This window comes from Lissotriton vulgaris, chromosome 1_1, assembly GCF_964263255.1.
Source record: "Lissotriton vulgaris chromosome 1_1, aLisVul1.2, whole genome shotgun sequence".
NCBI classification, from domain to species: Eukaryota; Metazoa; Chordata; class Amphibia; order Caudata; family Salamandridae; genus Lissotriton; species Lissotriton vulgaris.
The window spans coordinates 438,071,907-438,093,766 of NC_141685.1; the positions used below are offsets into that span (position 1 = coordinate 438,071,907).

General features: G+C 43.6%; 1 protein-coding gene across 1 annotated transcript in view; it reads right to left on the bottom strand.

Annotated features, from left to right (window-relative positions):
* C1_1H1orf87 (chromosome 1_1 C1orf87 homolog) overlaps nt 1-21,860 on the bottom strand; it is a 237,231-nt gene that overhangs the window by 194,430 nt on the left and 20,941 nt on the right. Inside the window, exon 3 of the mRNA XM_086936224.1 lies at nt 10,784-10,958. Within this exon, the coding sequence (XP_086792350.1) occupies nt 10,784-10,958 (175 nt within the window). The remainder of the gene's footprint in view (nt 1-10,783; nt 10,959-21,860) is intronic.

Genomic DNA, 21,860 nt, shown 5'->3' on the forward strand with positions numbered 1-21,860 from the left:
TCTTCCAGTACAAAACGTATGCTAGACTCATGGAGACACCCTGGCATCCTGGCACAAAGGTGTCTCCATGGCGCACAGCGGCTGATTTCTGTGCAGGCGCTAGGGAAAGGGGAGAAGAGTGCCGTATTTTAGTGAATTTATTTAATAAGGCGTTTTATATAGCGCTAGCCAGACCGAAGGTATCGGAGCGCTTTACAATACTTTGTGAAAAAGGAAAACACAAATTATAGCTGTGAAACCACAAGGTGCAGAAGAGGGCTATGCGCTCGAGAGATAGGTCTTGATTGTACGGTGTCATAGTGCAGTGAAGTGCATGATTGTGAGTTTGGGTTTCAATCTATCAATTTGGGAAGGAACGATTGAGGTAGAGTTCTTTGAACTGCCTTTTGAATTTTAGAAAGGAGGGGATCATCCTGAGGTGGACTGGGATGGTGTTCCATATTTTGGACGCATTCCCAGATAAGGATCTGGCTCCAGTTTTTTGTTTATGGTTTTTCGGCGGGATGAGTAGTAGAGTATTGGAGCTCCTGATGCTCCATGTCTGACCGGCCTTCGTGAGTTTGGAGGCCAGGTAGGCGTCCCAGTGTGGAGGGCTTTGTGCGTGAGGTAGGCAGTTCTGAAACTGGCTCTTAATTCAACTGGAAGCCATTTCAACTCTGTGAGGGCGGGCGAGATATGGTTGTATTTATTTACTCCGGTGACCATTCTTGCAGCTGCATTAAGAGTTGATCGAAGGGGAGCTAGGTGAGATTTTGCTGTGCCTGCGAGGGTGGCATTCCCGTAGTCTAATCTGGAAAGTACCAGGGATTGAGTTGCTAGTTTGAGGTCTTTGGTCGGGATGAAGGGTTTTATCTTATTGAGTAGTTTCAGGTTGAGGAAAGCACTCTTAGCAGTGTTCTTGATGTGTTTGTCCATGCTTAGTTTAGGGTCCAGGGTGATTCCCAGTGATTTGACGGAGTCGGCCAGGGAGAGATTGTTGTTGAGAGCATCAATTGCTTTTAGCCATTTTGCGACTTGGGGGTTCTCCGTTTTGTTGGAAATGAGGAGAATGTCCGTTTTGTCTTGATTCAATTTCAGGTGGTTTAGAGAGAGCCAGTGTTGGACTTCTCTAAGAGTGTCATTGAGTCTCTGGATGTCTTCGATGGAGGAGGTTTCAAGATAAATATGGGTGTCGTCCGCATAAAGGTGGGAGGGAATGTTGGATGTTTTGAGTATAGTGGTGAGGGGTTCCATGTATATGTTGAAAAGTTGCGGGGAGAGGACTGATCCTTAGGGGACTCCTCTGTTGACAGGAAGAAGGTCTGACGAGAAGTTTTTGATTTTGACTACTCTTTGAGAGTGATTCTGGAGAAAGGAGCCGAACCAGCGCAAGACCACCTCTTCAGCCCCAGCCTTTCTTGGAGTACCTTAATGAGTAGTTAATGGTCGACCGTATCGAAGGCTGCTGATGGAAGATTAGTAAGGAGCATTTGTCTTTATCAAGGGACTTGTGTGTATCATCTATGATATTAAGGATCGCTGTCTCTGTGCTGCACCCTTTTCTGAAGCCCAATTGGTGGGCGTCCAGGAGGTTGTTGTTGTCCATGTGTTGCGTCAATTGAAGGAGAACACATTTTTCCATTGTCTTGGCCAGGAGAGGGAGGTTGGAGACGGGTCTGTAGTTGTTCAGATCTTTGTTTTTTTCAGTAAAGGAGTGACAAGGCCAACTTTAATGCAGTCCGGATTGACCCCAGAGCTCAGGGAGCTATTTATGATCCTGGTCCAGAGCGGTGCTAGGAAGAAATTTAGCTTCTTGGCCAGTTGAGCAGTAATCGGGTCAAAGGCATGTAAGGAGGGTTTAGAGGTGGAGATCAGTTTAACTATCTCAATTTCAGAAACAGGGTTTAATGATTTCCAATGATTTGGGGGGTGATTGGGTGTGTTGCCCTCTGCTCTTGGGGCTGGGCAGCTATGAACGAGTATGTGGTTGCAGACCAAGGAGAGCTCAATCTTGGAGATTTTTTCGTTGAAGAAGTTGGTGAAGGTCTCGCACAGGACATTCGAGGCCTGAGTTGAGGATGCAGGGATTAGAAGTTTGTTGCATGATGAGGGTGAATAGCTCTCAGGGTCTGTTTTTAGCATTTAAAAGGGCATACATTTGCACTGCGCTGTATGAACGAATGGTAAATCTGCCCCTCAGTGTCTCAACCATATCGAAAGGGGGTGCCGCCTCATACGGTCTTTCTTGACACAGTCTTTGCTCCGTGTGGATAAGTCCCACCTGTGACCCAGGAGATTCTAACCAATGAGGGGCCACAGACTGTACAATATGGAAACCATTACAATCTTTGGAATAGAACTTTGAGTGTTTCTCTTATGGGCTCATCCACTTGTTTGTCATAAAAGACATCACCTACACCATGGTCTATGGTTTCTTGCCTCCATTCAGACACTGGTTTCCTCTTATCTAGAGTAAACCTTAAGCTGGGTGCAGCAGCAGCCCGTGCAGGTAAAAGTGGTGGGGCCAGGTGGGGGAGGAGATTTCTACAGACGAGGAGGAGGGAAAATTAATTATTTATGACATTTTCCGTGTTGTCGTCTGTTGAAACCCTCCTCCAACCTGGCCCCACTGTTCTTACCTGCAAGGGTTGCTGCTGGGTGAGTGTGCTGCAAAGTAAGTGTGTTTGCATTTGAGTGCTAATGTTTCTTTATCCTGTATGGTTCAGCTTTTGTTCTTTCTTTTTTTCCAAACAACTAAAGCCTCCTTTGATGGCCAAATCATGCTGACAACAGCAGCGGGCAGTGGCCTCTGGGTTGGTGGGTCTTGCCTCAGTGAACCCCTGTTTTGCTGGTGGCCAGGCCCACTTCTAGCTCCCACTGAAGCAAAGTTCGCAAACTTTGGCAGTCCACTACTGCACCTAGTCCATCGTGGCTACCATTAACATAGAGAATGTATGGTATCTGTGGGGCAGCATGAATGAATACTGGGCTGGTGGTGAGGTTCTTGATGAGTTTTGGAACAATGTACAGTGTGTATTAAGCTAACAGATTCACATGCCTTTTAATATGGTGTGACAAGTTTCTTCTCACACAACACTCTTTCTGATAGGTGGCTTCCAGATTTTCAAGAATTCAGGTGTCAGCCTTGTGTACTACCCTCAAAACCTATGATACTTTGCAGTTCTTTCAATATAGTTGGGTTTTACCAGGATTTCAGTTCTTTCCATTTTTGTAGGAACAAAAGCTGGTCCTTTGTGTATACAAAGTGTGCAAAGTGCCCCCTTTGCTGGGGCAGCCGCGCGCTATACAAATTTTCATAACATTAACATTAACATTAACATTGCACGACCAAGTTGCCATTTATACACAGAGAACGTCTATAACACCTTCTGAAATATGCAATAGAAACCTGCCAAATGCTACAATGGTTTCATGGTGCGCCAGCACTCTCAATACATTTGTGTCTGCAACAAAAGATATCAAACAAGCCCAGATGGCTTATCCAAGAATAACTGAAGTAATCAATGTCAAGAGAAAAGAGCATTCTGCAGAAATAATGAAGTGTTCCGATACAAAGAATGCGTACAGTTAAGAGGCTAGAAGAAACTGAGCGTGCAAGGGGGATCATGCTTAGGGAATCCATTGTTAAGGACCAATGTATGTGATTGCTGTTATCAAATAAGTATATAAAATACCTCCTATTTGCACGCAATGATCAGAAAAAAACATCTAGAATTGGACAACACTCTTGAACTAGTGAGAGAGAGATTGAAATGTTATTGCTTATACTAGGAAAGAAATGTTTAAGCATATTTTCAGCACTGTGTCGGAGAGCCCCCCTTATGAAATTTCAATTGCAGAGATCTAGTGATTGTTCAACCTAACATTGTAGGGAGCTAGAGCTCTTACTCATTGCACAGCACGTCTGTGTTGCACATGATCACTCAACATGGGCGAGAAGTGAACCACTAATGAAGCATGTCACCTCCTGATGGGTGAGGGAACAATGAACTTTTAAGGATGGGTAGATTAGACCCCTTACAAACCTAAAACCAAAAGAGAAAGAGTTGAGTTGTGGGCACAGCATATACCCTTTTAATGCTACTGTTCTCGTTTTTGACCCATTTTATTTGTTGGTGATTATAGAATTCAACTAGAAAGGATATTTTGTCAACGTTTTTCCTATTGCTCCCCCTTCTTTTTGTAGTGGTAGTCAAGGTTAGGTGAAAATTATCTCATACTACCGTATTCCACTTTTATTGACCCCTGCATTTGGTACAAAACTAAATGTCACATTTGTTTGTGGGGGACATGCCTTTTGCAATGAGGGCACCACCATTTGATCAAGTGTTTCAAATGTACCAGGTCAGGGCCTTTGAAGATCATCCAGTCCACAGGTAGGTTTTGAATCTTGTGACTTACAATGTTGCATGCATACTGATACAGACATTACTTTAAGTAACATGGTGCATAGGAAACGAGATTCTCATGGATGAGATGCTTGAAAATAGATAACTTGGAACCCCTGAGTATTTCTTCCATGCATATTGTACATATTCGTCATTGCACCTGGGTTTCACATTTATTTGTACAACATGTTCCATTAAGCATATATGAAGCCATCAGTGTTGTATTTAGACAAGCTATATGTTCCCGTGTCAACCGAAATTAAAGTATTTGGTCCTTGTTAGACCTGGCTTTTTCAGCTGGTTTGTCCCCAGACTTTTTGCATTTTGGCCTCCTGCTTTTAACACTCTTTTGGTTGGTTTTATGACTCTGTGCACTTTACCACTGCTGATCAGTGCTAAAGTGCATATGTTCTCTCTGTAAATTATTTGACTTACTACTAAGTCCCTAGTACAGTGCACTGTGTGGGCCCAGGGCATGTAAGTCAAATGCTGCTAGTGGGCCTTCAACACTGATTGTCCCACCCACACAAGCAGCCTAGCAAATCTTTCTCTAATTCACCCTATGTACTCGGATTTTTTAATCTCAGCAGTGAATCTATTGAAGTACCTTTTTTGTTATCTTTCCTCTACCTTGCTACCTATATTTTCCCATGAAACTACATACTTAAGCCAGAGATTTATGACCCTTCCCGTGCAGCCTAGCCTCACCATGAACAGGCTGCCAAGCATCGACCTATACAAATTGTTCATTACTTTTTTAGGAAAGTTCACTTCTAAATAATTTAAGTAATGAAACACCAAGAGGGCTCAAAAAAATTATCAGTAACCAAGTAAAACCATATAAGGCAGGAGACCACTCTCTGTCTCTATAAAAACACACACACACTTTTTGTTTTTAAAGCCTCTAAAGCCTGCAATGCCCTGTTTGGTTTTATCACTCCATTTTTATGGTCTGGCTTGATATTGCAGCTGTCACCAGACAATTATGTGAGAATCACCTGAAGAGGGGCTTTGGCTCCACCCACATGTTGGAAGCCAGGAGTACATCTTTTGACTGAGCAGATGTTGTGCACTTCTACAAAAAAGTGCTTGCCCTCCAATCCAGCTGCCGGAGCTTGAACTTTCAGCGGCACACAAAAGACATTGGAATGCTATTAAAGTGTCTTAGATATCTAGATAATTGATGGGAGAAGGGTATCCATTAACTTACATTGATTATTAGGTCTAGCTTGACAGTGCAACTGTCACCTTAAACCTACAATAATATTCTTCTACAGTTCTTTGCTTCCACACAGTCACAGTCAAAATACTTTTCTTTTATTTCATTAAAAATCATAAAAGGGTATGCAAACCACCATGGTACATTGCAAATTAAATTAATAATTTTGACAATACAAGAAGTATGTGCATTACGCAATCAGGTACTTGAGCAGCCATCGATAATTAGATTTAAAAAGTATCGGATTATACAATAAAATATTATTCTAAAAATGTTCGAACTATAAAATGAGAAATAGCAGTGCTATTTGAAAATTGAGCAGGCCGTTTAGTTCTGGTCTGCTCCAGTTAATTTGTTTGTGTTTGTTTTGTCCAGTTAATTTGCCGCCATTTTCCAAAAGGTTATAGCTCTGCAAGATAGGTGAATTGACGAACCTCTGAGACATTGTATGACTGCCCTTCTACATGTCCTTGATTTTGCCTTCCTCAGTAACTCACGGAGCAGTGTTTTTCTGATTTCTAGTAATGATGGGCAAATGCATAGGAGGTGTAGCAGTGACTCTTCTCCATGTCCGAAGAGCCGGCATTCTTTGGTTGGCCAGCTGCATTTCCATTTCGGTGTTAACTTTTTCGTAGGGAAAGAGCTCAGCTGCAGCAGCATCAAAAAATGCTTTTTGTGCCGTGAAAAGTGTTCAAATAACTGCTCTAGTGGCTTCAGCGACTGCTACGATTGTATCACTCCTCATGCGTGAGTTTTCATGGCAAAGGTAGTTTTGTCCATTAGAAAAGAGAGAAGTTTAATTGCGTTATTCGCTACAGCTTTGAATCCGGAGTATGTGGTGATTGTGAGCTGTGGTAAATAAAATAATTACCCTGTCGGAATTTCTATACATTAACAAGGATCATGCATATAATGAGAGGCAGAGTCCGTGGTGTCCGATTCAGAAGGGCTTTATTCAGTAACTCGAGTTAAGGGAGAATCGGGTTCCATCACCACTAGGGATCAGGAAGGATCGTCATCTGAACTTTATTCACAGAGTTCATTATTTATAGTTAAAACATACATTAACTTGCATAGAGAAGGCGGAGCAAGTTAAAGATGAGAGATAAGAGCACATGGGCGTGAAAAGGGCCTGTAAGAAGGCGTACACGTGGGTGTTCACTTGATGAGTCATAGGTGTGTCATAGATGGGTGGATACATGGAGGGGGTCTGAAAGGTCAGCAGGAACCTTTACCCTACTTGTGTGCGCAAACTTGGTCATGACGTAGAATTGACGTGTAACTGGGGGAAGCTGGGAGGAGCTGACTTTCGTGCTAGTAGAGAAGCCTTGGATGTCAGGACGACCTGCACTTCTGGTATTATCTGATATCTTGAGTTGGAGGATGTATTTGAATTAAAGGTCGCTCGAGCAAAGGCTGCTCATCACTAAATGTTAGTGTGTGCATATATTTCTTCGTGCATTGCGCGGGGCCATGGGCCTTCTATGGATGCGGGGTCTGTAAATCACTTGAATGGAGACAGAAAGGCTAGGCCCTATCTTCTGCAGGCGGAATATGTTTACCCTTTTCATTAAGCAGGAATGTGTTTCTGTGGAGCAGAGCAGATAACTGTAAGCAAAATACTGTCTTGGCAGGTCAGACTGGGCACCTCTCGGCTGAGCAGGAAGTATGCGAGAGGTCAGGGATACATAACTAAACTAAACTAAACTAAACTGCAGTTTTCAGAGTATCAGAAGTATTGGAGCCTGAATTCGGGTCCTAGCTCGGCTGAGCCACAAAGACGTGCTCATCTCGACTTTTAAACGTGTACCATGTAAATGCATTGGCAACATAGGCCTCAGTGCAGAATTGACGTTTCTTTCATGGAGGGCTTGGTAACTGACATGCTAACATTGGACGGAAATGCAGAGGCATTATTATTACAGGCATGAGAGGGGAGTTGCATGGTGACATGGACATACATGGGGTACATGTAGGGAACACACTGCCCACGTAAAATTTCTATTTCCTCAGAGCCATGCCTCCTCGAGTTGAAGGGCAAGGAGGGATTCTTTTAGGATGATAAAAATTAAATTCTTTGACCTGGTTTGTGTTTCTATCTCTCCCCAACAAAAGTGGGCCAGAGTGTTGTCTTTAGCTTCCCTCATCTGCCAGGAATATTTGGCAATTGCCCCTTATCTAGCGGGCATCTGATTTTTGAGTCCGTATTCCAATTCAATTTGAGCCTGAGAGATATATTGGGGAATTGAAAACAGTCTCTTAAAAAGACTGGATTCTGCTAGATTAAGGACAGTGCAATACAAAAGGGGATGATGGACGGAGCGTTGAATAATGCAAGCACTCACCCCAGTCAACTGATCTGGGTTTAATCCATCATCATTCTTTAGCTCACTCCACCACCCCTGTTCAGACATGGCCATATGCAAATCCGTCTGACCCTGTGCCTCATGGGAACAAAGGATTTCCAGGCCCTTTCATGTTCAGTACCCATTATATCACCAATATTTTCCTTTTTGCCAGGTGAGGCGATTTAGGTTAAAACATTGTGATTGTAAAGACATCACCTTATTTGTTATTGGTCTTGGCGTATTTATGAGTAGTTTGAAGGCTTGTGGTAAGTGATCACTCTCTGCTCTGTCTAGTATTTGAAAATTCGAGATATATGGTAGAATATCGTGACCTGTAAACGTGTAGTCGATGGTTGAGCCTATTTTAATTGTGACCCTTGTACAGGCTGGAGGATTGTTGATCAGACCTCGTGTGTTCAGCATGCACATTGAAAGTTCTTCCAAAAAGAGACGAGCATCTATTACCATGTTGAGCCTGTCGTTTGCTGGTATGTGGGCGGCCGATTTTACTTTTTTCCCATCCTTGGAGTAGGTTCATATTGAAGTCTCCCGGCAGTATGATATTAGAATGCGGGTGAGCAACTTTGAGGGTAGCTAGTGAAGCACGTAATTTCTCAACTCTTGACCTCTTTAGTTTGGATGCGGGATGGATATAAACATTCAGTATTAACAAGCTATAAGAGGGTAACACAACTAGTTCAATACATAACATCCAGGTTGAGTTGAAATCTATGACGGCATTGTGCCATGGAATGTCGGTCGAAACAAAGGTGGAGGGTCCTCCTTTTGCTCTTTCGTGTTTGTAGGCTCTCTTAGCCGGATTTAGATGTTCTTTGAAACCAACTATTGGTGAGAGGTTTGTCTGCCATATTTCTTAGAAGTAGATCGCATTGGTTGATGAATTCCATAAAATCAGTGTCTTCAAGTTTTGCACTTAGGCCGTTCACATTCCAGGAGCAGCACACAAATACATATCCATTTACATGGTTTCTACTGTAATGCTTCACATTACCATACAACATTCCTTAAAAGCCTGACCTATTGGTATTGCCAATGCATGCAGTCATTTTTTTATAAACCTACACTGCCTTCCTGCCTTGCATTTGTCCTACAGGACCCCTCATCTATCAGTGGGCCATTCTTTACAAAAAACCCTACATGCACATACAACTCAGCATAGGTTTGAAGACCTGTCGGTTATCACAAGGATGTATGCCACCAAAACTCAAATGCAAAAAGAACAATTTATGTATAACATTGTTCTGCATTCTGTCCATCAATTGTTCTGTGTAACATTGTTCTGCATTCTGTCCATCAATTGTTCTTTTTGCATTTGTCACCAAAACTCAAGGCACACCACACAAGCACCCAATCAGCTCACTATAGACAACACTGACCACATGGGCACACCACACATTGAGCATGTCCTATTTGAATATCAGTTAATATCTAGCAATATTATTTACACAACAAAATCAGTACACTTTCGCACAGGTCATATCTGTATTTTAGCCCTTCTTTAAGAGAAAAAACTAAACAAAACCGCCACAGTATCATATATACGGGACCAAAGCCATGTAGTTTTCAAAGTGCAGCAGGCCCAAGAGCACTTTCCCATACCACACCAAAGTACATCCTGGAACCTCTTAGTTAAAAATTCTACAGCGAGACATTGCACCCTCCAGTGCACAAGGCCACACAATGAATATCTGCTTGCATACAAATGGCTTTTTAGAAAACATTCTGAATTGGCTGAACAATGCTCAATCGACCACCAAGCTCAAAAGTAAAAACAAAAATGGCCTTTGGCACTCCCACCCATACACATAAGACACTACAAAATAGTTACCTTGATCAAACTCACTTTACTTTCACAATAACATGTATGCTCAAAACCTTACAATCCTAACATTTAACAACTCTCTGATAATCATACCTGACTGAACACTGTGAAACAACTCACACCACTGGACAGATGTATCCCATATTTACGAAAAACGTTTCCCAGATTAAGACAACACTACACTGGCATACTAATGGTAGGCAGAATTATAAAAATGCTGATCACATAACATCCCCTCTATTTCTAGTGTCCTTAGTACCTCTTTATCCATACTCAAAGTTTGGCACTGTTAATGCTATACTGATGCTAGTATCTGCAGGGCACACGATTATAGGAGGAAAACTGAGGTTCCCCAAGCTATGAAGAATTACTGGGGACTCACTAATACCAATTCCCATGGTTATTCCTTAAATACCCCCCCCCCCTCCTCCACCCAAAAAAGAACCCATAACAAATGATGTTTGTTCTGGGTGAACTGTACCAGGTCTGTAGTAAACTCATGCATCAGTGGAAATGGGAACATGAGCTACTAGTTTCAAGTGATAACATTGACTGTAATTAAAGCAGGGTCAAAGTTTATTTGATCACTTATTGGGGTCGGTGAGCCAAAAGACACGTGATGTCACCACCACAACTCAGGGAATTGTGGTGAATTTCATATCTCATGAGGATTGTAAACATTTCAGCAACGGTGAAACAAAAAATTAAAAGGGTCAGAGGACGAGAAAGATGAGGAATATATGTCAATGCCACTTTACATGTTTAACGTTAAACACCCCCCGTATTTTACCCATAACAATTGCAGCTAGTGATTGCAAAGTAATGAGCTTAAAGCAGAAATCCTGGCAAAATATTTATAGCATGACGAAATATTGTTGAGGCAAAATAATCTTCAAGTAAGTCACAATGTACACATATTTCTTTGTGAAAATTATTTGAAGAAGGTGCATACTTCAAGAGGTTTCCAGGAGCAATGGGAACTTACCTGATCATCCAAAAAACTTCGGTTGAATGCACTTGCTTTGATAAAGTGTTGTTCTTTGTCATCTTCCTCCCTCCGTTTACAATCTGAAGTATCTTTTACTACTTCTTCTGCGTTGGAATCTGAATGTTTTATGACTTCAGTCTGAGCTTGGGTATTTACATATTTTGAACCTTTGCTGCAAATTCAAAAACGAATATAGGCATTAATTTGCATCAAAGTACAACGAGGGCGCTGCTTTTGTGCATCATCCTGTAAAGTAGTTTTCCTCGAAGTGTTTATTTCACTAGTATATTAGTATACAAGACACACAAACAGATAGATAGATAGATAGATAGATAGATAGACATATAATGTGCATAGTATAATACCCTATTTATTACCATTGTTCATCACGGCACATTCTCATATCATGTTACAAAAAAATAACATACATGCAGCATCACCACTGTTCTTTAGCTGTAATAACTTTGAAGAGCCCAACAACACTAGATTTCAAGTACTGATACCCTGAAAAAGTAATTTTGATGCCAATTTCGGCTCTTGACAAAGGTTGAATACTATATGGATTTTTTTTCCAACATATAAATTATGAGTGGCAACACTGTCATATTTTCCCTGTAGACAAAGACATCTCTGTCATTAATAAACTCCCAGCCCAATGATTTTGAATGGCACAAACATTACTTTTCCCAGAAAAGAATGCTGCTATTGGGTTTGAATGGAATTTTTAAGTTTTCAATTGTTTCAGAGTTCTCATTAAGAACTGCCTCAAATCATTTACTTTTTGTGCCTTAAGCTGTGAAAAAAGAGCTTTAAGATGTACCATTTGGATCCTATTTTTTTTTTAAATAAACCTGAGCTGAACCCTCTGATAGCTATGCCACAGAGCAGACAGGCTTAATTTAGGGCCATGTGTAAAGTATTTATACAGTAATAAAACAGTCATATAGTCAAAACACCAAGCAATAAAAATCAGAACCTGAATTAGAAATATAGAGTAAAATTTAAGAAACAAAATGACACACAAAAACACAAATCCAAAAAGGAGAACTGGCGTTATAATTTTTTTAAAGTTTTAAGTGGAAATAGTGCCAAAAAGCACACAGCTCCAATCATTGTCAATGGCTGCGGTGGATCTAGGCGCGTCCAGTCCTCTTCTGTTCTTCTGTAGTTCCAGAGAGTGTTCTGATGGTGTGCCTCGGGGTGCCACATTTATGCCTGGCACTAGCTAGGGAGTTGCGATTACATATAGCCACCCCATAACCAATGGGTTAAACGTTTCCGGGGGCAACGCAACCCTCTTTTTCAGTAGTTGCTATTTGCTTTTATTGTAAACATGCTCAAATTGCCATGTGTCAGGCTATTTTCAAGACTGAGAACGGCTTTGGCCACACTAAAACTTAGGTTCTTAGGGTTGTGGTGTTAAGGGGGGTGGACTATGGTAATCACTAGTGTACTCCCACATCTAATATTAAAATCCAGATTGAAGCAGACCCTACACCCACAAAAAACAAGGAAATAGAAGTCTTCTGGGACAAAACCACAGTACCCAGACTGGGGATGTACAAGAAATGTCCTGGCATCCTATTTCCTTCCTTGCATCGTGACCGGAGCGCAGGAAGAATCGACGCATTGCCTTCTCTGCGACTCTTTTGTTTGTTCTGCATTACGCATCCAAGGTACTTTGAGAGTAAAGTGTTGCATTTCCCACATACAAGTTTATGTTTGCAACAACCTTTTTAAAGACGTTCTACTGAATATCTGTATATTGGATTTTTGTCGTTTTGGTCTTTGGTAAGTTTAGATAAAGATATTTTATTTTTCTATACTGGTGTGATGTCCATTTGTGGTGTTTTCACTGTGTTACTGTGAGTGTTGGTACAAATACTTTACACATTGCCTGAGAGATAGCCTGTCTGCTCGTGTCAAGCTACCAATGGGGTGAGCAGGGGTTATCTTAAGTGTGTATTCCCCTTACCCTGACTAGAAGCAATGGTCTCTATTAGGTCAAAGGTACCTACCTCTGCCAACTAGGGACCCCCAGTGCTGACAATGTGCCAATCAGGAATAATCCAATTTAACTATGTTTCAAGGGAGAGCAGAGGCACGGAGGTCTAAATCAAACAAAATAAAGGTCCAGAAAAAGGAAGAGATCTGGGGTGATCATACAGAAAAGGCAGATTTCCTACAGTAGCCTTGGTCAAAGGAAAATAAAATTCTCTCATTTTCAGAAAAAAAAGTTATTTCTCTTAGCAGATTGCTCTTAACTCAAGTTCATAACCCCCAGACATGGTGTGGTTCAGTGATGGGTGTTTTAGCTCCGAACTTTCAGCCTTTTGGAAGTTTTTATAGGTATTGATAAGTACCTCTAATCCCAATAATCTCCAAAGGAATATCATGAAAGGCTCCAGGCTCATCTTCGTGTGTCCAGTGCATCAGTGCTAACTTGCTTTGGAGTTGCCAGGGAAGTCTGGATACAGCTTCCTTGAATACTGGTCACAAGAATGCTTCATGTGAAGCATGATCAATGAGAAGCACTCAATAACTAGCAACTGCCAGCAGGTGGGGCCTTTATTGATGCCTGGCTCGACTCATGATGGCCGCAAGACCTTAGGTATTCTTGCAAGATCTTGCCAGACCACGCTCCACACACCGCCCAAGAAAAGGGACTGGACAAGGCTTGAATAGTCCTGTGCCCCTGGAATGAAACTGCAGAAGACTGCACCTAGGCCTTCTATCTCCCGGAGCCACTGAGGCTGCACTCACACAAGCAGGAATTTCCCTTGTGGAGCGATGAGGCAATGGCCTCAAAGAAATTGTTTATGTTCCTGCAGGGGGGGTGAAGGCACTGGCAACATGGGTGGTGAATGATCCCTGACATACAGCCTAATCCTCAAAAGGATGGCAGGTCACTTTAAAATTTCAGAAAAATAATAAACACATTGAGTTACAAGACGTAGTATGTCACAGAGGGATTTTTTTATCTGTTTTTTTCAAAATCACAGACTGCCAGAATCAGTTCTGCCTTATCCTGCAATATTTCTTAGACACACTGATAACAAGGGTCATGACTTTAATAAGTGTTTTTGTTCCACATATGTCAATGAAAAGCTGATATCACTAATCTACTGTATCATATTTTGCATTCGAGCAGTCAATGCTGTATGGAATATTAACTCAGGTCTTAATGATCCTTTCTTACAAGCCGGCTTCAAGTTGATAGAAGACCTGTACACACCCAGAAAATTATTATCATGGGAAGCTTTAGTGGAGGTAGGCATTGAAAACTCTCTTGATTAAAGTGGATAAAATTGGGAAAAGCTGAAAAGGGCTTGGCCAAGATTGACTGGAGAGGAAGGAGATCACGTTATAATGAAGAACTTCATAATTTCCACTGATAGGTAGATTTGCTGACTTGGGGTATGATTTACTGGTAGACACTGATAAAGTCAAGGTAACAAACCAAACCAAATGGGAAGTAAAACTGATCTCTCCTTAGGACATGAGTATAGGTTGAGATGTTTTTTATTTTACAAATTCAAATTTCAAAGCTTTATTCGACAACATGTCATAAAAGCGTTACACCACATTACAACCTACAATGAATAAATACTACACTTTGTTTAAAAATCCTCATATTAAAATCATATTAAACTAAGCTGTCTTATACAATTTAAAACCATTCGTAAACAACAATTAAAACAATTCAATTTAACATTTAGATAAAATTTGATCGTACAAAATTCAATGGCAATAATTCATTAGGCATCAACGGAACGCTGAATGTTGCGGGCACGTAAAGACTAAGCCCACCCCAAAAATTTTGCAACTGCAATAGCAATGCACGGTGTGAAGTCTGTTTCAAGGATTCTTAGCGCCTCCATACCACTACGTGTGCCCAGATTTAAACACGCAGGTTTTAACCACCTGCGGCGAGGATTTGCGTACAAGGGGCATACAAACATCAAATGAGAAATATTCTCGAGCATGGTTTTACAATGATGGCATTTGTCACCTTTAGTTGGAAACCATTTGTTAGTAAATATATTTAAAGGAAGGGTACCAATTCTAAATTGGAAATACAATTTCCTATCAAACGGCCGTTCAATAATGTCCCAAAACGGCTCATAAAATGGTAAGGGCTTAATATCAAGAAAACGTTCGGACAGCCCAGTAATGAGACCATTACTATAACCAAGCGACCAGATCATGTCCCAGTATATTTTTTTCAGAGATACCTTTGATGGGAACCTTGTATCATTGAGGCTATTCCATAAATGACCTAAATCCAATTTAACTAACAAACCCCTTAGTTCCTTCAACCAGGGAATACAATGAAAACGATCTGCCCCAATAACATCCCGTAGGGCAGTAGCATACTGGGACAATTCAGGGGTCGTCATTACCCTCCTCCAATATAACAGCGGGCGGAGCCGTGCCAAATCCTCTATTTTCTTTCTCCCCAGATCGTAGGCTATTGGAATGGTTGGGGTACTTTGGGGAACCCCAATTAAGCTACGCAGAAATCTATTCTCTGCCAGTGTTAGTTGCTTTAAATTTGAGAATCCCCAAAGTTCCGACCCGTACAGGGAGGCACTCACTGCTTTCATATTATAGATTTCCAGGGCAGGACCAATTAGTTTTGTCATTGACGCTTTATGCTTATTTAATACTGCGCCCACATTTTGATGGAGTTTCAAAACTGCCATATCAGTATGATTTTTCCATCACATATTGCTCTGGAGTAAAATTCCGAGATATGTGAAAGCCTCTACCTCTTCTAGGGGTGTTCCATTAAAATTAATTTTCCCTTTGAAGGTTTTTCGCTGGTTGAGGCACATAAACTTAGTTTTGGATGTGTTTAATTCAAGGCCGCGCATCTGGCAGAACTCGCCAAATGCATTGACTGCCTTCTGTAGCCCACTTGGAGTTCGAGAAACTATCAACCTAACAGTCCTATCACTTTTTGTACAGAATCAATAAGACTGATAGGTCTGTAGTTACCTGGTAGAGCTTTGTCCCCCTTTTTATACACCGGGATTATTTCTGCACCCAGCCAAGAGTCAGGAATGGGTGCCCCCATGGCCACTGAATTTGCTAGCCATTCGAGGTACTGACCCCAAATTGCCCGATCACTCAAGAATATATCAGCTGGTATCCCATCCATACCTGGAGCCCTACCACCGGTCACACAATCCAATGCTATATTAACCTCCTTTGCCGTAAATGGCTGATGGTGGTAGAATACTGTTGGGGGTGTTATATTATCGCCTACAGTTTGATCACAAGCATATTGAGGTTTGAAAAAATCAATCCATTGGTCTTTTGCTACATTGTTTTTTGGGGTTTCAGCTCTCCCTCCTCTATCCCACTTGACGAGGGCCCAGAAACGTTTTTGATCCATACAAGCGGACTTTAAATCCCGCCAATAGTCCTCGTCCCATTGCCTCTTGGCTGCTTTCTGGGCCTTCCTATACTTGTCTCTTGCCTCTTTTACTGCCTGGTTATTCCTTGATCTAAGTTGAATACCAAGATTTCGGCGAGCTGATCTACAGGCCTGGTTGTACCACCCCATTACGGGAGGGTTTTTGTTGGCGTTTGCAGGTTTTATGGGCTTCATAAAGTACCCTTGGAGTTTGATGAAAAATTTTGTATGAGCCTCTAACATAAGTATCGGAAAGTGGGGATTTTTACTAAATAGGTTAATATTTGCGACTTCTTCAGCAGCCACCTTTTTAAGGGTCTCCAAGCTCTCAGGGTTCTCAATCACTCTCTCCCATTTTATGTGCCTCAGATTGTTCGAGGTTACAATATCCAGGAGAACCATTCTACCCCCTTGCCTTGTTACTCTTGAGCCCTCACAGGCTAAAAATTCTATGCAGAGTGGATTATTGTCACTTTCCAACCTCTTGCTTATCCTCATGTCAATCAGCCTGTGCCATTCCCTGATATCCACAAGGAAATAATCAATTCTGCTCAAAGACCTCCCATTATCGAAAAGTATTAGCTCCCTGTCGATCGGAAGGCGTGCGACCATTCGCTGCTCTTAGTCCTCTCACCAGACATAAGCTTTTAAGTTGGATGGCCGCTGCTAACCATCTTCGAACCCCTGGTAGCTCCAATTGAGGCACACCCCACTTACTGTCCTCTTCTGCAGCCAAAAATTGGTCCTCCTGTCCCAGCGGTTCGAATGTGGTATTAACATCACCCCCTACCATTATTGATGCCGGGGTTGTAAGCAGCTCAAGTTCGCGATCTAGGGTAGCAATTACTTCCAAGGTTTGCCCTCCCACAACCCCCCGAGCATAGATGTTAAAAATGACCATTCCCTGTCCATTGGGCCATGTAATGTTTACAGACAGGATATCAGTTAATGGAGAATTCCTAAGCCTGATTTTGCAATGTAATGACTGGCGAACCCAAATTATTAGCCCACCAGACGGGCGCCCTTTGGGATTTTTCGTAGCCAACACGTGAAAGCTAAGGAACCCAACTCGATACACTGGAATCAATGACCAAGTTTCTTGAAATAAAATAATGTCATATTGGTCAATGTATTTGCACCATTCTGGAGACACTATCTTATTGGAAATTCCCGCTAAGTTCCATGAGAGGATGAACAGCCTAGCCCCCACTGCAGAGGGGCATGGCAGGTCTTGAGATGTTAAAGGATCTTGGATTGTAGCCACCTCTCCAGATTCAAAACCTAAGTTTGCAACCGTGGGGCCTACTGTAGCCAAAAAGGGGAAATTTGGGCTCGGCCTGATGCAAATCGCTGGATGCTTACCGAGATCCAGCCGCACAGGGCTACTGAACTCCGATAAGGACCCTGAGATAATTGAAACCCCCACCCTCTTTTCTATGTTTGCATGGGTGCCATTGGAAAGTACAGATCCCCAGATTGGGGGTACAAAGCTCCTATCAAGCTCCCTTGATTCTATGAGCGTAGTGCTAACACCTCCTCCAAGTCAATCACATTTGTTTAGGTTGGACAATGTAGCAAATCTGTTTTCCAAGTCAACCCCCCATTCACTCACTTGAGCGCCCCTGCTCCCATTATTCGATACCAAATTCCACTTAGTCCTTAGTACACTAGAATTCACTCTTGTACCCCCATGCTATAGAAGAAGTCAAGTGTAAGCGGAATTATATCAGTACTCCTACGTTGGGGGGGGGAGTATATTTAACAATACTTCTGGGAATACTTCTGGGCTTGAAAAAGTCAAAACAACACAGTCACCTCCAAATTTTTTCGGGCCCGTCCCTACCCAGCCCACCCTTCTTGCCATTGTTATTTCCCCAGCAAGTTGTTGTTTACCCCTTGCGGTTATCAGCATGTTATTAGTCAGCCAATGTAGGGCTTTGCTCATCAGCGAAGGTGTAGTTTCTATCTGGCCAGCTTTCAAAAGGGGTACATTAGCCAGAACAAGGACAAGGGGAGAGGCTTCTACAACCAATTCAACTGGGCCTTTCTCTAAACATGGTGCTATAGGTCTACATAGAAGATTTTCTATAGCAGGCGTTTGGTCGTCAATTCTTGCTTGGTGGGGAGTGGGTGGGGGGGATCGCTGACGTCCCACCACCCACCACACTTCCCTGGGGGGCTACTACTGCGGGAGCTCTATTTGCAATTAGTTTTGAGATGTTACCCACCTCCTCCACTGTTTTATTTTGGTTCCCCCCCAATATGTTGACCTCAGCAGTTAGCCTATCTATTTTGGCTATCAGCAGTTTAGTGATGGACTTGATCTTGGAGTCGATCATACTTGCTAATTTATTAATGAGCTTGTCTTCCAACATCATAGTTCCCTCTTGTACCCCATTCCCTTCGTCTATAGCTTTTCTTTTGGGGGGAGAAGCTATCTTTTTCCTGCTCGATCGTAAACCACCCCGCTTAGACTGGCTAACTCTACACGCTCTCACTACTCTACGCGCGGGCGCAGCCACTGGGGATGGGGACTTATCTGCTATCACTTCTGTGTCATCCTCAGAGTCATTCTCTAGGTGTACAACAGGAGATGCATTTTCAACCATAATATCACTAGCAGGAGTGACTATGTCCAGTACAACAGGGCTAATGTCCATCGTTGGGGGTGCTGAATTGAGGGGTTCTTGTAGAAGACTCTGCGAGCTGCTAGGAGGAGAAACACTTAACCCCAACGACATCCTACGCTTGCTATTGATGTTGTTAATGACCTGAACTAGATAGTTGTCCATAGTGTTTGACACTGAGGGGGTCTTTTGCTTCGACATGATATCTACCCCTTAGCTAACCACACAAAATCTGTGTGCTAAAGAATAAATGAGATTAAAAATAATAAGCCAAAAGTTACAATACTAAGTGAGGGAATAACATTCAAGGGCCACAATGATAAATAAAAAATAAATCTCACAAAGTTTGAGCACAGATCGTCATGGGGTATATGACTGGCAGGGGTCCAGGGCCAGTCCAGTCGCGGCCAGTCTCGGACTGTCTAAGACTGTCCGCCCTTTGTCCGGGCTTCGTCCGGGCGTCCCGCTCGCGTCCCGCGACGCGGGGAGAGTGCGCAATTTCTAGCGCCTCCGGTGTCGGGAGATGACGTGGGGCTCCGCTATGCCCCCTGGGAATTGTAGTTTTCCCGCTTCCTCCACTCGGCGGCCAGGTGTATCCTACGACGGCGGGAGGGCACTATCCAGTCGTTTTCTTAAGCGTCTCGCTGGAAGAGCACACTGACCCCTCACAGACTCAGCCAAGAGCAATTCAGGTAGTTTTATTTTACATAAATTGGTGATGCCCACCAACTACAAGAAACATCATGATTTGTCCCTTCTTGATTTTATTTCTCTACAGACTGTCTTTCAAAAGCAATGGACCGGTACAGAATTCTGTCAAAGATGGAAAGCTACACAGGCCTCATTGAGATATACTGTTCCCCTTTTTTTGCAAGATTAAGGTTTTGGGGTAAGGTGATAGATACTATAAGTTTACACGGTATTAGGAGGATAGCGATAAGCATACCTCTATTTAGTAGAGGATATCTTTCTTTCACATAAGGTTCCACCTAGCAGTGGCCCTGGCACAAATGCACTTAGATTCTTTAAGATGCAACCCTGGAAAAAGCTTAATATGGTTGAGCTGAGGAATAGTCTTTCGAACTTGAACCCTGTTTTGGACAATGACGTGGATATTGCAGCATCCAACTACTGACATGTACTAGAATCAACAGTCCGTAGACAGGTTACAGAAAAATTAAAGTGTTACAGGAAAAAGCCATCAGCCCCGAGGTACTCACAAAAACTAAAAGCCTTTCAAATGAAAAGTAGATCTCATGAGAGTAGGTGGAGAAGTGAGTATTGCCAACTGGAAAAGCTGTGATAAGCTGGCAACATTCTTCCAGGCCAAAGGTAACTCTATTTTTCAAGATTTTAATCTCACTCAGATGACATGGGACAGAGGAGGGGCCTTAAGCCTGACAGAAGAGCGGGGTCCATTACAAATCTATAAGAGTCCAGACAGTCAAAAATGTGGAAAGTTTGCCACTCTCACCAAAGATAACCTGATTAACCCTAGTCAGAAAGATAACCTGGGACACCCCCGCGCCGCACGGCCACCAGCTGCTGCGTGTGCCCCCCCGCCTGCCTGCCCTCGCTGCCCCGGCTGCCGCCGCGTGATCACGCCCCCTACCATCGAGCGGCGTGGTCTGTGATTGCCTGACCGGCTTTCCTACCTTGTACCCCTGTATTTTTGTTCGCATAGCATTTGTGGTCCCTTTACTGCCTTGTACCCCTGCTTATTGTTTGAATTGGATTTGTATCCGTGTTTCCCTCAGAGCCTGTTTGCCTGTATTTTTTCGTCCCCATCTCATCCCTCCCCGCTCCCCGCTTCCTGCCGCTAACCCCGCCCCTTTTTTCCTTCTGTACCCTCCCCGCTCCCGCCTCCCAGCTGCTCCGCCCTCCCTCGCACTTCGCCATATATGGCGACCGTGCAAACGCGCAGTGGTCACGCGCAGCGGGAGCGCCGATTGTGCGCCGAAGGCTCCACCCTGCTCGACAACCTCGCCAACATCGGACTCAAGCAGATGGTGTCCACCCCCACCCACCTCGCCGGACACACACTCTACGCCGTCTTCTCATCCAGCAAAGACATCGCCTTCACCCACGCCACCGGACTCCACTGGACGGACCACAGCTGCGTACACTTCACCTTCAAAAGAACGACGATCCACCACCACCAGCAACAGGTTGCCCGTAGAAGCTGGAACAAGATCACCGCCGACCAGCTCGCCGCTTCCTTGAGCCAGCACCCTCCCGCCAGCTCAGCGAACCCCAGCCAGGCCGCCGACAACCTCACGAAGTGGATCAGCAACTGCGCAGACGAACTCGCCCCACTGAGGACCCCGCCCAGCAGACCCGGCAGCAAGAAGGCCCCATGGTTCACCGACGAACTCAAGAGCTCTAAGAAGAACTGCCGAGCCCTCGAGAAAGCCTGGAGAAGGGAGCCAACACCAGACAACATGACCACCCTCAAGCTCGCCACCCGGAAGCACCACCAACTGATCCGCGCCACCAAGAAAACTGCATTCAAGGACCGGCTGGACAACAACACACACAACAGCAAGGAACTCTTCAACATCGTGAAAGAGCTCTCCAACCCCAACGCCGGAAACAACGACATCACCCCATCGCAAAAACTCTGCAACTCCCTCGCCTCCTACTTCCACAACAAGATCGCGGACATACACAACAGCTTCAGCACCCAACCGACGAACGCCACGACCGTCACGACCGAACCAACGACCCCCACCACCCTTCGCGCCTGGACCCCGATCAGCACCGAAGACACCGTCCGCATGATGAACTTCATCCACTCCGGATCTCCGACCGACCCCTGCCCTCACCACATCTTCAACAAGGCCGACGCTGTCATCGCACCCCACCTGCAGGACATCATCAACACCTCCTTCACCACCGCCACCTTCCCGGAGAGCTGGAAGCACGCCGAACTCAGCGCTCTACTCAAGAAACCAACAGCGGACCCCACCGAACTCAAGAACTACCGCCCCATCTCGCTGCTCCCGTTTCCGGCCAAAGTCATCGA